The sequence below is a fragment of the Elgaria multicarinata genome, chromosome 15 (assembly GCF_023053635.1).
Source record: "Elgaria multicarinata webbii isolate HBS135686 ecotype San Diego chromosome 15, rElgMul1.1.pri, whole genome shotgun sequence".
Classification (NCBI taxonomy): Eukaryota; Metazoa; Chordata; class Lepidosauria; order Squamata; family Anguidae; genus Elgaria; species Elgaria multicarinata.
Window position 1 is genome coordinate 15514761 of NC_086185.1, and position 15711 is coordinate 15530471.

General features: G+C 47.4%; 1 protein-coding gene across 1 annotated transcript; it reads left to right on the forward strand.

The window, feature by feature from the left end:
- The first annotated feature begins 772 nt into the window (after positions 1–772).
- TRMT12 (tRNA methyltransferase 12 homolog) lies at positions 773–14728 on the forward strand. The gene is made up of 8 exons (XM_063141812.1): positions 773–811; positions 2677–2780; positions 5345–5513; positions 6528–6726; positions 9280–9430; positions 11314–11423; positions 13037–13194; positions 13829–14728. The coding sequence occupies exons 2-8, from the start codon at positions 2707–2709 to the stop codon at positions 14285–14287; spliced, it is 1320 nt and encodes a 439-aa protein (XP_062997882.1). The 5' UTR covers positions 773–811; positions 2677–2706; the 3' UTR covers positions 14288–14728.
- Positions 14729–15711: the final 983 nt, after the last annotated feature.

The following is a 15711-nucleotide window of genomic DNA, read 5'->3' on the forward strand; positions in this document are numbered from 1 at the left end:
CGGTCCCGTCGCTAAAACGCTCCCCCTCGCTTCCTTTCTGTGCGGTGCCCTCCCTTTCGCCCCACGGCCAGAAACAGGACCCATCCCAAGCATCGTTCCGCCTCGAAGTGTTTCCCTCTTGGTTTTCCTTTTCTCGCCCTTTCCTTCCTTTCTGTTTCTCTCCGCTTTAACGAAGTCTGGAAGGCGGCGCTGTCGTTACCTTTTTTGAAATATTTCCCCCTCCTCCCGTGTTATAAATTAGCACCTGAAGCGGTAATTAGCGCATAAAAGATCGCAACCACTGCTTTTAAAGCTAATGAGATTTTGTACTCGCTGCCATTTCCCGTGTATATCTCCGTTTCAGACGTTACGCCGGTTTAAAGCGCAATCCTATGCATGTTTAGACAGAAAAAAAGGCCTACAACTCCCAGCATGTCCCAGCCAGCCATGGCTAACAGGGATATAGTGGGAATTGTAGGCCTTTTTTCTGTTTAAACATGCATAGGATTGCACCCTTCGTTAGGGAAATGAGGAGGTTTCAGTAACATCCACTCATGTGCTCACGAATTCGTTTTAAAGGACGCTTCAGGCCCTTTGCCCGCAACAAACATGGCGGCTCTAGAGCCTTCAGTAAAGGGAGGTGGAGATAATAATCTACCAACGAGTCCGGGGGGATAGAGGGGCACCGGTCTGTTTATGCGACTGCGCAGTGCGCCAGCCGGGGAATGCAGGGTTATGGTGGGGTGGGGGATGCTATAGTACGGTGCACACGCTTGGCAGGAGGTTGGGGAAGGATTTGGATGTGACACCTGGTCAATAATTTGGCTATTAGGTAGGGGAAGGATTTGGGGAAAGGGGGCTGGATTGAAGGAAGGTAACTAGGGGTGCTGTGGGGAGGGTAAAAAAAAGTAGGCGAGGAGTGCTGTGGAGTCGGGAAGGCTTAGTTGTAGGGCAGCTACTATCCTGGGTGTGTTTACCATGGGAGAGGCGCCTGCTTGCAAGGCTGTACTCTTTCCAGTGCTAGATTAAGCCTTTCTTATTTGCACAGGCATTTTAAAACAAATATTGGAAAATGTACATGTTAAACTTCTAATTACTTCTTTTTAGCTGGTTGAAATAGTGTTATGCTGTTGTTTAGTGTTATGCTAAAGTTAAAGTTATTCCCCAACTCGATCAAAATGGAGAGGCGGGCAAGAAATTATTATTATTATTATTGGTTTGATATTTAGATCTTATGTTGGTGAGGTTTTTTTATGATGTTGTATTTTGATTGTTTTTAGTACATTGTTTTCAGGGCATTGGATATATACCATCCTGAAATCATTTTGCAGGCAAAGGTGTGGCTTAAAAAAGTTTAAATTAAGTAACTAAAGGTGCAATCCTATGCATGTTTAGATGGGGGGAAAAACCTACAACTCCCAGCATTCCCTAGCCCAGTGATTTTCAACTGGTCCAGACCCGAAACCCACCTCGGACTTCAAACCTGCAACACGGGACCCACTTTTGCAATTTTCTCCGTGCCCAATGTGGTGGCAACAGTTTTGCCGTGACCCATCTAGACTGATGTCATGACCCTCCAGTTGAAGACCACTGCCTTAGCCAGTTATGCTGGGAGTTCTTGGTCTTTTTTCTGTCTGAACGTGCATAGGATTGTGCCTAGAGTCTGCAATCATATGCATGCTTACTTTGGAGTAAGTGTCATTGATCAGAGTGGAACTTTCTTCTTGTGCTGGAAATAAGCAAGTCCAATGGGACTTACTCTCAAGTAAGAGTTTGCAGAATTGCAGCCTTTGAGGGGTTTAGAGCAAGCCCATTATGCAAACGTGCATTTTTACTCTTTAATAAAAAATAGTGAATTCGTAGTAGTGAACATTGCACTGCAGTTATAACAAGTGCATCTTTAGCCTGCTAAGCCAAGCTAAATGAGAATAAAAACATCCCAATGGTATCTTTGCATAGAGTTTCCAACATCATTGCTACACAAGGGCATCATGTCCTGGTAAAACATTTCCAGTAGGGCTGTTGTGTGCCCTTTATAGTAGTAACTTAACAGCTGTGCTTTTGTTTTTTCTGGACAGGTAAATGACTCTTTCCAGGATCACTGATAGAAAGCCCTTTAAGTTTCATTATTTCACTAAACCTTGTGGGCATGACAATGGATTTGTTCTTACCCCTTATAGCAGTTACATAAGTAACTGTCAAGAAATACTTTTGTAAGCCGCCGTGTGAGCCTTTTTTGGTTGAATGGCAGCATAAAAATCCTTAAATAAATAAAAAATAAGTACTTTAAATACATACATATTCCCCCAAGTTCACAAAGAACTTGGAAGAGTTCTGGGTGGTGCTTTTCTTGATAACTTAATTATTTTTTTTTACCCTGGCACCTAAGAAATTGCTTCAAGCTCTTTTCACATAAGTTAGTTTTAAGACTTCATGAAAGCTGCAGCCCTATCCGTGCTCACCTTCTGAGCAGATGTGCATAACGTTATGCCGTAAGAATCCATTTCTTCCTATTGTTTGTGTTGTGATTGTTCCCCTGCTGTGAACAGCCTCAGCAAAGAGGGGTTGATATTAAACCCTACAGAAGAACTCATTTTTTGATTACATGTGTAAGAAAATGTTTTGTGGTGAGGGCCAGCCAAACATGGATGCTTTCCTGGTTCTGTTTTAGGCAAATCTCTTTTTCTCCCCTTTTAGGCAAATATATTCTCTTTTTCCTGAAACAAGATGGATGCAAAGGATATGTGCTCCTGTGGTACTTCTGCTCTCATTACCGAGCCACAGTTTACTCAGCTATTCAGGTACAGTTACAGATACGTGAGTGGTGGAATGAAATAAATGTTCAAGAAAGATTCTCCAAAACCTGATTAGCCATACTCAAATGCAGTTTTGTACTTAAGCACTCATAGAATCATAGAATAGTAGAGTTGGAAGGGGCCTATCAGGCCATCGAGTCCAATCTTCTGCTCAGTGCAGGAATCCACCCTAAAGCATCCCTGACAGATGGTTGTCCAGCTGCCTCTTGAATGCCTCTAGTTTGAGAGAGGCCACAACCTCCCCAGGTAACTGGTTCCATTGTCGTACTGCTCTAACAGTCAGGAAGTTTTTCCTGATGTCCAGCCGGAATCTGGCTTCCTTTAACTTGAGCCCGTTATTCCGTGTCCTGCACTCTGGGAGGATCGAGAAGAGATTCTGGCCCTCCTCTGTGTGACAACCTTTTAAGTATTTGAAGAGTGCTATCATGTCTCCCCTCAATCTTCTCTTCTCCAGGCTAAACATGCCCAGTTCTTTCAGTCTCTCTTCATAGGGTTCTGTTTCCAGACCCCTGATCATCCTCATTGCCCTCCTCTGAACACGCTCCAGCTTGTCTGCGTCTTTGAATTGTGGAGCCCAGAACTGGATGCAATACTCTAGATGAGGCCTAACCAGGGCCGAATAGAGAGGAACCAATACCTCAGCATAGGCAACAAGGAAATACATGCACATGACTGAGTAGGCTTGTGAAGGAGGGACAGAGTGCTTAGTCACCTCTCTGTGCTCGGCCTAGGAACCTCTTCGAGGCCCAGCACAGAAGCCCAGCAGGTTGCTAGTGGTGGGATAGAGCTCTTGGTCCCTTTTCTGCCAGCCGCTAGCAGGCTGGCCTGGGTTTATTTACATGGCTGCCTTCTTGTGACCAATAAACTTGAAAGGTAGTTTTCAGATGAAAGTGTGTGGTGGTGCAGATACAAAGATCTGCCTAATTGGCTGGGGTTGCCAGGGGCAACGGGGTAGGTTTAGCCCACATTCCAAGGATTGCTCTCTGAAGGTGCCCTGTTACTTTTTTACCCCATGTAAGGAAAGAGTTGCCTTTCGCCCTCCTAGATGGAAAAGAGCTTCAGCTATTGGGCGGTATAAAAATGTAAGAAATAAATAAATAAATAAAATAAAAGTAAATTGCAGCCATTAGGGGATGCTTGTAAAGAGCGTATTGTCCTAACGCTGGCTTGCCTAGCCTCCGTCATTAGCAGAGATTTGCAGGGAAAGGTCTGAAACAGACAGACAGACAACACATTTCCCTAGTTCAAGGGTGCAGACACCCCCCCCCCTTTCCAGCTCGAGGTCTGAATTCTAGTTCAGAGAAACTCTTGGCGAAAGGAGCAGGCCCCAAATGCCAGCATATTGTTTTGCTTAAAGCCCTTATGGCCAGTCACTGAGCCTTAGCAGAGGCATTTCAACCTTTTAGAATAGGGGGAAACTACAAAACCAACAAATGATCGGTGGTTGAGGGGGAGAACTGTGGGGCTTGGGGAAGGGGGCGTGGCCATCTGAGTAACTCTGCCGGGCTGGATCTGGACTCTGAGCTTGAGGTTCATCACCTGTAGTCTAGTTGTAGAGCTTGGGCAGTGTGGCGTTACCCTACAATTGAGTATCTTGTATACATCTAGGTTAGTATGTCTGGTGAGTATGGAATGTTAGAACTGAGTGGGTGTGGTTTGTGATGTAATAGGTAGGGTGGGGGGGAAGGAGTATATAAAGGGGAGGAGCAGGGAGTTGTTGGTTCGTGTGTTGGGTTGTTGAGTTTGGTTGGGAGTGGAGATTGGAATCGGTTGTGGAGTGAGAGGAGATTAATTGCTAGGGATTTAGGATTGGTAGAGAGAGAGGTGGTTGGTGTGTGGAGAGTTTGGTTTCGGCAGGATAGGAAGCATTATATTTTCATTTAAAGCTTTTAACATGACAATAAACATATTATTTTTCTAGCTACCAATTACCACGTGTCAGCTTGGCATTACTGACCTACCTCACAGTTATCAAACACCCACACCAGAATATACCCACGGTACATTTAAAAACAGATCCTGTATTTAACCTGTTTCCCTCGTAGCTAGGGGAAAGGTTTTATTCAACCCTCCCTCAGGTTTTCAAGTGGTGGTGCTTGGCCTGAGAAGGGTTTATGCTGCGGGCCTGGCATAGGTGTAACGTCGCAGGCGGTATAAAAATGCAATAAATGAATAAATAGTTGTATAAACATTACAGGAGGTGCCTGTGCCATTTTCCCCACCTGAGTTGCCCCAGTCAAGATAAACGTAGCCCCCGTCCCCATCCTCTCAACACGTGCTGGTTGCCCCGTTTCGTAACTGAGCAGCACACAGGTCTCCTAAAAGCTCTTTGAAATCTCAGGCCCGGCATGTGCAGTTTGGCTCAAAAGTGGTCCAGGCCTGTCAATCCAGCCCAGTCCTCCTGCTAGACTCGAGGTGATGCTAGCTACTTCTACCGGAAGTGACAGCAGCTTTTCCTGCGCTCGCTTTTTGCACTTTCCCCCTGCAGCAATGGCACTGAGTTCCTGTAGCCTTTTTTGGGAGTCCTCATGCGCTTCTTGACCTTGCAGGAAACGCTTGCAGAGAGAGGGGATCCTGGACAGCCAGTACTGCGTGCAGAAACTTCCAAATGGTGCCGTGGCGTTGCCTGTGCTAGGCCAAAGCCTCACAGCGCAGCGCCTGCAGCAGTTGAAGGAGAGCATCCCACCTGGGAGAACCTGTGCTCTGACATGGATCCAGGTGAGTGGACATGATAGCGCTCTTCAAATACTTGAAAGGTTGTCGCACAGAGGAGGGCCAGGATCTCTTCTCGATCCTACCAGAGTGCAGGACACGGAATAACGGGCTCAAGTTACAGGAAGCCAGATTCCAGCTGGATATCAGGAAAAACTTCCTGACTGTTAGAGCAGTACGACAATGGAACCAGTTACCTAGGGAGGTGGTGGGCTCTCCCACACTAGAGGCCTTCAAGAGGCAGCTGGACAACCATCTGCTAGGGATGCTTTAAGGTGGATTCCTGCATTGATCAGGGGTTTTTACTTGATGGCCTTATAAGCCCCTTCCAACTCGACTGTTCTATGATTCTTGGGAAGGAGCCATGGGCTTTTCCTCTGTGACTAACAAGGGGCTTCTCGCTACAGTAGACCACGAGTGTTGTCAAACCTACTTCCTTCCTTTCTCACTTGGACTTTGTCCTCTTCTGCCCTTTCGGCTTGCCTCGCTTTCTTGATGATGCCATTGGTCGATCTTCTCTGATGTCACAGCAGTTTGATGTTGGTAGTGGTGCTGTTATTGGCTTATCTATTCTTACGTCATGGAGGGCCTGGCCTGGTTTGAGTAAGGCAACTGTGTGCCTTAGGAATTCATTGAGATCCACTGTGGTGCAGCAGTTAAAGTGTTGGACTGGGACTCGGGAGATCTGAGTTTTGTTCCCCACTTGGCCATGAAGCCCACTGGATGATTTTGGGCCAGTCATTGGCTCTCAGCATAACATTCCTCGCAGGGTTGTTCTGAGAATACAGTGGAGAGGAGGAGGACTGAGAAAACATGGGATATAAATGTAATCGTAATAATAATAAAAACTAGGCTTTAAAATGAATACCTTGCAGATACTGATCTAGAAGTAGCCGTTGAGACTTTGGCCGTCAAGATGCACATGCTAACAAACTTGTTTAGGACTTGAAAACGGAGAATGCCATGTCGTGTGCACGAGCGAAGAAACGGGCTGCTCATTTGCTGCTTTTCCTTTTCCAGGACCCCACTCCCTCAAAAGCAACCAAGGTCCGTTCGCCCTTCCGGAAACTGTGCGATGAGATACAACACCTGATGTTGATCCGTGGAGCCACCTGGTCAGAAGAGCTGGAGAGAGATCTTCCACGTTCCTGGCAGCGGCACGGGGACCTGGTTCTGCTGAGTGAGGACAGCTTCAGAGCAACGCTATGGAGAGACCTGGGTAAGTCGGAAAGAAAGTATTGTGCTATGTCCACTCTGGGCATCTTCTGTCCTCCACTAACCCATCCTGCCTTTGTTCCTTGTCCAAGGGGGCCAGCCTTGAATAAAGAAACTTCGAAAGAAAACTCCAGCGTGAAACTGCTGGGTTACAACTTTATTATTATTATTATTATTTATTTATATAGCACCATCAATGTACATGGTGCTGTACAGATTATACACAGTAAATAGCAAGACCCTGCCGCATAGGCTTACAATCTAATAAAGTTGTAGTAAACAATAAGGAGGGAAAGAGAATGCAAACAGGCACAGGGAAGTGTAAACAGGCACCGGGTAGGGTGAAGCTAACAGTATAGAGTCAGAACAAACTCAATATTTAAAAGCTATAGGGAAAAGAAAAGTTTTTAGCTGAGTTTTAAAAGCTGTGATTGAGTTGGTAGTTCTCAAGTGTTCTGGAAGAGCGTTCCAGGCGTAAGGGGCAGCAGAAGAAAAAGGACGAAGCCGAGTAAGGGAAGTGGAGGTCCTTGGGCAGGCGAGAAGCATGGCATCAGAGGAGCGGAGAGCACGAGCGGGGCAATAGTGTGAGATGAGAGAGGAGAGATAGGAAGGAGCTAGACCGTGAAAAGCTTTGAAGGTCAACAGGAGAAGTTTATATTGGATTCTGGAGTGAATTGGGAGCCAATGAAGAGATTTCAGAAGTGGAGTGACATGGTCAGAGCGGCGGGCCAAGAAGATGATCTTAGCGGCAGAGTGGTGGACAGAGACCAGCGGACTGATGTGAGACGAAGGAAGGCCAGAGAGAAGAAGGTTGCAGTAGTCCAACCGAGAGATAACCAGTGCGTGAACGAGAGTCTTGGCAGAAGAGACAGACAAAAATGGTCGAATCCTGGCAATATTATACAGGAAAAATCGACAAGATTTAGCTACTGCCTCAATATGAGGAATAAAGGAGAGCGAGGAGTCGAATATAAAGCCAAGGCTACGAGCTTCCTTGACCGGAGAGAGCGTGACATCGTTGACAGTAAGAGAGAGTGAGAGGTGAGGAGAAGGTTTAGGAGGAAAAACAAGCAGTTCAGTTTTTGCCATATTAAGTTTCAAACGACGATGAAGCAGCCAGGCTGAGATATCTGAAAGACATGCCGAGATACGATCGCGAACATCAGGAGAGAGTTCCGGAGATGAGAGATATAACTGATCAAGAAGTTTGAGTCTAAACAGAGACAATGGTTTCTTCTCACACAGCACCTAGTTAAACGATGGAATTTGCTACCACAAGATATAGTGATGGCCACCAATTCCGGGAGGAGAAGGCTATTTATGGCTACTGGTCCTGATGGTTATGTGCTCCCTCCAGTAGCGCAGGCAGTAAGCCTATGCACACCAGTTGCTGGGGAGCATGGGTGGGAGGGTGTTCCTGATCAACAGCTGGTGGGCCACTGTGTGAACAGAATGCTGGACTAGATGGACCCTTAGCCTGATCCAGCGTGGCTCTTCATACGTTATGTGCTCCCATTACAATTTATTTATTTATTATTAACATTTTTATGCCGTCTTATCTGCTAACAAAGCATCAAGGTGACATATGTACAGCAATTTACACGTGTTGATTTACTCCGCATTACTAAGATGATGATCTATGTATGCAGCTCTGTTTGTGTGCCAGGGCCGCGCAGTCTAAAACAGAGGCAGGGAAACCGTGCAGGAAGGGGGAAATGCAACCATGAGCAAGCAGGAGACAAATAAGTGGTTACACCCCACTACACATACTTTGGGGCTGTTATGATTAGGGTTAGGGACTTGGGGTCAGAGAGATGATACAAAGGCTTCCTGGAAAAGGTGAGTGTTGAGTCAGTAAGGGAGGTGGATCACATGGCGGCACTCGGAGAAAGCGTCCGGCAAAAGGGGTGTTTGCTTCAAGGTGCAGGAGGCCTTTAGGTGGCTGATGGTGGGGTTGCTAGATGAGTGAAGCTGCTGGAAGGAATGTGTCGGGATTCATAACTGTGTGATCAGCCCTTACCGCTGCTGTGAAGCGTTACTGTGCTTATTATTTTTCATACCAGAGTGGTAAAGCAGCAGTTTCTGCAGCCGAAACTCTCCCCACTGCCTGAGTTCGATCCCAGCAGAAGCTGGTTCTCAGGCAGCCAGCTCGGGTCGACTCAGCCTTCCATCCTCCCGAGGTCGGTAAAATGAGTACCCAGCTAGCTGGGGGAAAGGTAATCACGGCTGGGGAAGGCAACGGCAAACCACCCCGCTATAAGGCCTGCCAAGAAAACGACAGCGAAAGCTGGCGTCCCTCCAAGAGTCAGTAATGACTCGGTGCTTGCACAAGAGGTTCCTTTCTTTTCCTAAGCTATAATGCAGAGGTGCAGAACCACAGGCCCGGGCCCCAATCTGGCCCTCCGGGTGGGATACAAGTGTTTATTTTTATTTTATTAAAACGTTTATGCCGAAATACATTTGTTAGTTTTTAAGGTACCGCAAGACTCTGGGTTTTGCTGCTGCTGACTAACAAGGCCGCCTCCCTGGAAGCCGTCACACCTGTGCTGTCTTTCAGGACAAGAGCTCTGGGAAGTGGTCGCTGGCGCTCTGGGGGCCCGGCGTTTAGCCAGACGTGGCCGTGTGCAGGCGGATTTATTTCGATCCCCAACAGTGAGCCTGTTGCTGGGCCAGGATGGCTGGGTTGAACATGTGGACAACGGAATCCGGTAAGGGAGAAGTGCGCTGTGACTTTCCTCTCCCTCCCTGACGCCCTTCCTTCCTTATATGAGTTCCCATATGTGCCTGCCCGGATCTTAAGATCATCCACAGGGGTCCTTCTCCGTGAGCCCCTGCTGAAGGAAGTGAGGCAGGTGGCTACTAGGAGGAGGACCTTCTCTGTTGTGGCACCCCGGCTGTGGAACGAGCTCCCCAGAGAGGTTTGCTTGGCGCCTACATTGTTTTCCTTTCCTCCTTTTTTATTTTCTCAGTATTTTAACACCTAATTTAACTTAAATTTAAACTCTGCTGTTTTAATCTCATATTTTAATCTAAATCAGTTTTTGCTGTGTGGTTTTATCCCGGTCGTGCTTTTTATATTGCATTTTGTATTTGTGTTTTTAAATGGTTGGTTTATTATGCTCTTCATTGTTTAAATTTTTGTGAACCGCCCAGAGAGCTTCGGCTATTGGGTGGTATAGAAATGAAATAAATAAATAAATACCTAGAAATGGAGCCAAATTAAGACATTTGGTGCTAGAGAAACTACGAGTGCAGAGCCTCACCCCTGGGTCCTAGTCATGCTTTCTGGGATTTCCCAAGCAGTCGCGCCCCCTTCCTTTGGCTTCACCCCCTTTCAACATCATTTTGCAGGTTTCTCAGCTTTGGTGCAGGTTTTTTCCACATTCTGAAAAGCTGAAATGCCTCTTTTAAGCCTTTTTCCTGGCAGAAAGACCTTTATGCTAAAAGACACCAGCGGTTTTTGTATCCTTGGCCCAACGCCTCTGAGAGCTTCTCCAACATAGAATTCAATGCTTAGGGTGGAAAAAAGCTTCAGCGGTCCTTTCTTAAGCCAACCAAGTTAATTATGCCAAAATAAACGTGTGCAGAGCGCATGCAGGCCTGTCATAAACATGAATACCGGGCCGTAGTTTCATGGTGAAGGATTTCACAGTAGGATTTTAAATGGACTTCAGAAAACTGAGTTGGTTTTAAAGACTGGGGTTAGACTGGTGTAGGATAAAGGGATTGCTATGTTTCACAGGGCAAGGGGTTGATTAATTTCTCATCTAGGTGTTAATTATTCGGCCTGCTCTGTTGCATAATATCTGTTGTCCATCTTGCAACTGTTCTGTAGGACCTGATGGTAAACAAGAGATTTTAAAAAAATGTTTCTAGGCTAGATTTGTGTTCCCCCACCCCCCTGCAAAAAACAAAACAAAACCTTTGTTGAAATATTTTTTCTATTACTTCGTTCTGGGGTGTGTGTGATATAATCCTTTTATTATCATCATCATCATCATCATCATCATCATCATCATCATCAATTTATTTCTTACCCGCCTCTCAATTTTGATTGAGGTTCTTATTTCCAACTTCTTGTATATATTTTAAACTTGTTAGGTATCTTGAACCTTTTTATTTGATTAATTCTTGGGAATTAATTTGATTAATTCCTCCCCTTTGTAGCCAGCTCAGTCCTGGCTGCATCTCTATGCTGAGATAGAGCACGGAGTCAGGAAAAGGGGGCATTCTTGGGGGTGGGGGAGGAGACTGAGGCTGTGGCCATAAGACTTTTCCTATGGCTGCCCCAGCCTCCTTCCCGTGCCGAAGAGCTGCTGCAGAATCGCCAGTCTAGCAAAATCGCCCGTCTAGCAAAATCGCCCGTCTAGCAAAATCGCCCGTCTAGCAAAAATGCGTGTGCACTCCAGCCACCCCGCATTGGATACCCAACAGCCCCCAAGTTGCATACCCTACTGCTAATTATCCTCATGGGGTGCACTGTGAGACCCATGTGTGGGCCTTAAAGCCAGACGACTTTTACCTAGGACACATTTGCTCTTAAGGCAAGTTTGCTTTCCCCAGACCTTCTGAATCTGCCTTGCCTCCACAGGTACATGTTTGACGTGACCCGGTGCATGCTCTCTCCAGGAAACATCACCGAGAAGCTGCGGATAGCGTCTCTGCAGTGCGCTGGGGAAGTCGTGGTGGATCTCTATGCTGGTAAATAGTGCGCTTGGTAGCAGCAAAAAAGCTGCTGTCTCTTCTTATGGTGCCCCTGCTGGCTGGGGATGATGGGGGTGGTTGTCCACCACATCTGCAAGGTACCAGATTGGGGGAGACCGATCTAGGGGGATCATCGTCGTAATCTAATTTATATGCCGCTTTTCCACAAAAAAGTGCTCAAAGCGCCTAACAAAACCGCAATACACAAATCAGAAAAGCATACTGATACATCATTACAATAATAAACGACTCATTTCACTAATAGTAGCATTATCGCGGTTCAAATTATTTACAGAATAAACAAAATCACACATTGCGACATAATATCAGTCGTTATTTTTCAGCGATGTGTAAATCAGAGCCAAATGGACTAATTCTTTCCTATGCCTTAAGATAAACACTACGAACTGCAAACGGCTCTGCCAGGAATACAAAGATAAGTAAACAGCAACCAGAATCCTTCCAGCTTGCAGCAGCTGATCTCTGCCCTGCTCCACTTTCTCATGCTGGTGCCCTTCTCAAGGCTCCAACAGAGAGAAGGGTGGCGGTGTTTCATCTCTTCCCCCTGTGCTCTGGCTGTTTCTGCTGCTTCTGGAGATGGCTACGGAGGCCTGAAGCCAGCTAGGTTCCTTGGGCCAGCGAGGGAGTTGGCATGAACTGAATCTGCCCAGTTCCAGCACAGCCCTTCCCCATCCTTTCCAGAAAGGCTATGATAAAGAGTTGTCCGTGCTTCTAGAAACAGAGAGATGTCAGCATGAGAAGTTCTAAGCCAGGGTTTGGCCACTTGCGGCCTTCCAGATCTTTTGGCCTGCAACTGCCGTGATCCCTTACATTTGGCTGTGCTGGCTAGGGACTGATGGGAGTTGTAGGCCAAAACATCTGGAGGGCCGCAGGTGGTCTATCCCTGGTGGAAGCGGAGGTTGGACGGCCACACACCACAGATACTGCATTTGCCTCCCACATTCAGGTCCTCCATGGACCAGGTGGTTGGACTTGATCCGGGGATCCTTCCAGCTCTGTGGTTCCTTGCCTGTAACGCTGGAACGTGCACCTAGCCGCTGTTATTATTATTTATTACTTTTATTTATTACATTTATATGCCGCCTCAGAGCCGAAGCTCTCTGGGCGGTTTACAAAGATTAAAACACAGAACGTTAAAAACAAATGTACAGAATTTTAAGCCATGAAAACAGACAATATTCTCAACTATTCTGGGTCAGTTAAAATTCAACACATGCTGTCAAATGCCTGGAAGAAGAGAAAAGTCTTGACCTGGCGCCGAAAAGATAACAATGTTGGTGCCAGGCGAGCCTCGTCGAGGAGATTGTTTCATAATTGGGGGGCCACCACTGAAAAGGCCCTCTCCCTTGTTGCCATCCTCCGAGCTTCCCTTGGAGTAGGCACCTGGAAAAGGACCTTAGACGTTGAGCGCAGTGAACGGGTAGGTTCATGTCAGGAGAAGCGTTCCGTCAGGTATTTGTGGTCCCAAGCCATGTAAGGCTTTATAGGTGAAAACCAGCACTTTGAATTGGGCTCGGAAACATACAGGCATCCAATGGAAATAACAGGCAGCTATTACCTCCCTTGGCTTTTATCTCCCTTGTCCTCAGGGATTGGCTATTTCACCCTGCCGTACCTAGTTCATGCTGGTGCTGCCTTCGTCCATGCCTGTGAGTGGAGCCCCCATGCTGTGGAAGCCCTGCGGAGGAATTTGCACCTGAATGGTGTGCAGGATCGGTGTCGGGTTCACCAGGGAGACAATAAGAAGGTGCGTAGAGAGGAAAATGTCATTGGCGGGGGAAATTGTCACCGTTCCAGCATCTTGAAGCAGCTTTGAAAGGGTGAGGATGGAGGCAAAGGCAGGTCTCTAGCTCAGGTTTTCCCAAGATCCTTTAGACGGGCATCAGAAGAGATAAAAGGAAGGACTTCTTCACGGGGCACATTCAACTATGGAGTTCACTACCATGAGATGTAGTGACGGCCGCCAATTTGTATGGCTTTACAAGGGGATTGGATAAATTCCTGGAGGAGAAGGCTATCAACGGCTACTAGCCCTGATGGCTATGTGCTACCTCCAGTATCAGAGGTAGTAAGCCTATGTACACCAGTTGCTGGGGAACATGGGTGAGAGGGTGCTATTGCACTCCTGTCCTGCTTATGGGTTTCTGGTCGACAGCTGGTTGACCCCCATGTGGACAGAATGCTGGACTAGATGGACCCTTGGCCTGATCCAGCAGAGCTCTTCCTACGTTCTTAAGGATCCCAGAAAGCTCTAGAAAAGGCCCTTCTCTGCTTGAAGAGTCGTTGCCAATCAGAGCAGGTAATATTGTGCTAGGGAGACACATATCTGACCTGATATAATGCAGCTCCCCGTGTTCCCTGTGTTCTTTCCTTGACCGCAGCTGGAACTGCGGGACGCGGCCGACAGGGTGAATCTGGGACTGATCCCCACGTCGGAGGAAGGCTGGCCAGTTGCTTGCCGCGTTCTGCGGAAGGACGTTGGAGGCATCCTTCATATTCACCAGAACGTGGAATCCTTCCCGGCAAAGGCCCTTGAGATGCCAGAGAAGGACTGGTCTCCTAAGCAAGATCTGGTGCATGTATCTAATGCACAAGAGGTCGAAGTGTCCCACGGAGACCACAGTGTTCTACAGGATGTTGAAAGGAGGGACCCGACCCATGCCGCCAGGTGTGAGTGGCAGACATGGGCGGAGGCCACCGGGACCCGAATCCGGACTTTGCTTCAGGAGTTGGACGGGAAGCAGTGGAGGACAAAAACCCTGCACGTTGAGCAGGTGAAATCTTACGCCCCTCACGTGCACCATCTAGTCTTGGATCTGGACTGTCGGCCCGCCGCGTAGCGCGCAGAAGCAGCGGCCTCGGTCGTAGGAGCAACCCTAGAACATCGTCTTCTTACTTGGGCAGGGGACTTTGCAACGAACAGGATTGGTTGCAGGTAGCCGGGTTCGAAGCCCACCTCATGCTAGCCCACTGCCACAGCCCTTGATGCTGGCAGCTGAAAGCGTCATTGGTGAACGGGGTCTTTTCAGAGCTGTTTCCTGATAGTTAAGATCAGGGACGGCTCCACGGGTGTTGAAGGAGCCTGGCCAGCCCCAGGCAAGTAGAAGTGACTTCTGTATGCTGGGAATTGTTTTAGATTTACACCTGCATTCAAAAATTGAGAGATCCTCTGTTGTATATGTAAAGGAAGAGCGCCCAGCACCCAGCTGGCTTCTTGACTGGATTTAGCACGGATCCCCAGGCACAGACACTCACAGCTCACAAAAGGAGTTTTAAGACCATTTATTAGTAAAAGGGTAGGAATACATGGGATTAGCAGAATAAAACTATAAAAGCATGCATATATATAAGAACCCAGTGCAGGCAAGCTAAAAACTAAAACTACAATCTCATACGTCACCCCAGACCGATCTCAGCCGACACCCCCGGTTCCCTTCACAGGGGATATCTTTATACCATCCTTTTCACTCCTTTCCCCCCTCCCTTCAGCTTTGATGCGTGGAGTGTCTTCACACCTCTCGCTTGGGCCGTTGAATCACTCAAGGACAGACAGTTACAACCAGCCTGGCTCCAGTCTTCTCCCCCATACAGCTGCCTGGTTTCCTTATCTTTCATCCTATGAAACCATAAAATTTACAAATTAAAAGACATTCCAGTTCCAAGTCCCAGTTAACCCTCGCCTTACCCTTACAGTATACACTTCTACTTCTTCTTTTACAATGTTATTTATTGGAGAGCTCATTTTTCTTGTTCACCTTGGGAGAACTTGTGAAGAAAAGGGCTGTCTCTGGCCCTGGGTGCGAACTGTCTTTATAACTCATCTTAACTAGATCTCACTGACACTCTGTATACCATATTTCAGGGGTCAGCGACTGGCTGCCTATGAGCCAGCTGAGCCCCATGGAAAACCACATGTTGGCCTGTCGATCCGTGCTGCCCTCTCCCATCGGCTCCCTTTCTTCCCTTTTCCCCTCCTTGCCGCTGGCAATTTCTGGGAGAAAAGGAAGCGATCCGATCTCCTGCAGTTGGCAGACAAGCTGGAGAAGAATGCTTTCCCCTGCCTTAATGCTGTGAAGCACCAAGGAGAAAAGGAGCAAAGAAGGCCTGTCCGGTCCTGGATTCTGTTCCCAGAGAAGCCAACCAGATGCCTTTCGGAAGCCCACAAGCACGACGTAAAGACAACAGCACCCTTCTTCTCTTGTGCAGCCTGTTGGTCCAGGAGAGCGGAACGACATGTGCTGGTGATACATTTGATTCTTTGTCA

Excerpts from the sequence above, each read along its gene's own strand:
- TRMT12 (XM_063141812.1), top strand. The coding sequence starts at position 2,707 with ATGGATGCAAAGGATATGTGCTCCTGTGGTACTTCTGCTCTCATTACC. Across the intron at positions 5,514-6,527 it reads GTGCTCTGACATGGATCCAG|GACCCCACTCCCTCAAAAGC; the intron begins GTGAGTGGACAT and ends TTCCTTTTCCAG. Across the intron at positions 6,727-9,279 it reads AACGCTATGGAGAGACCTGG|GACAAGAGCTCTGGGAAGTG; the intron begins GTAAGTCGGAAA and ends GCTGTCTTTCAG.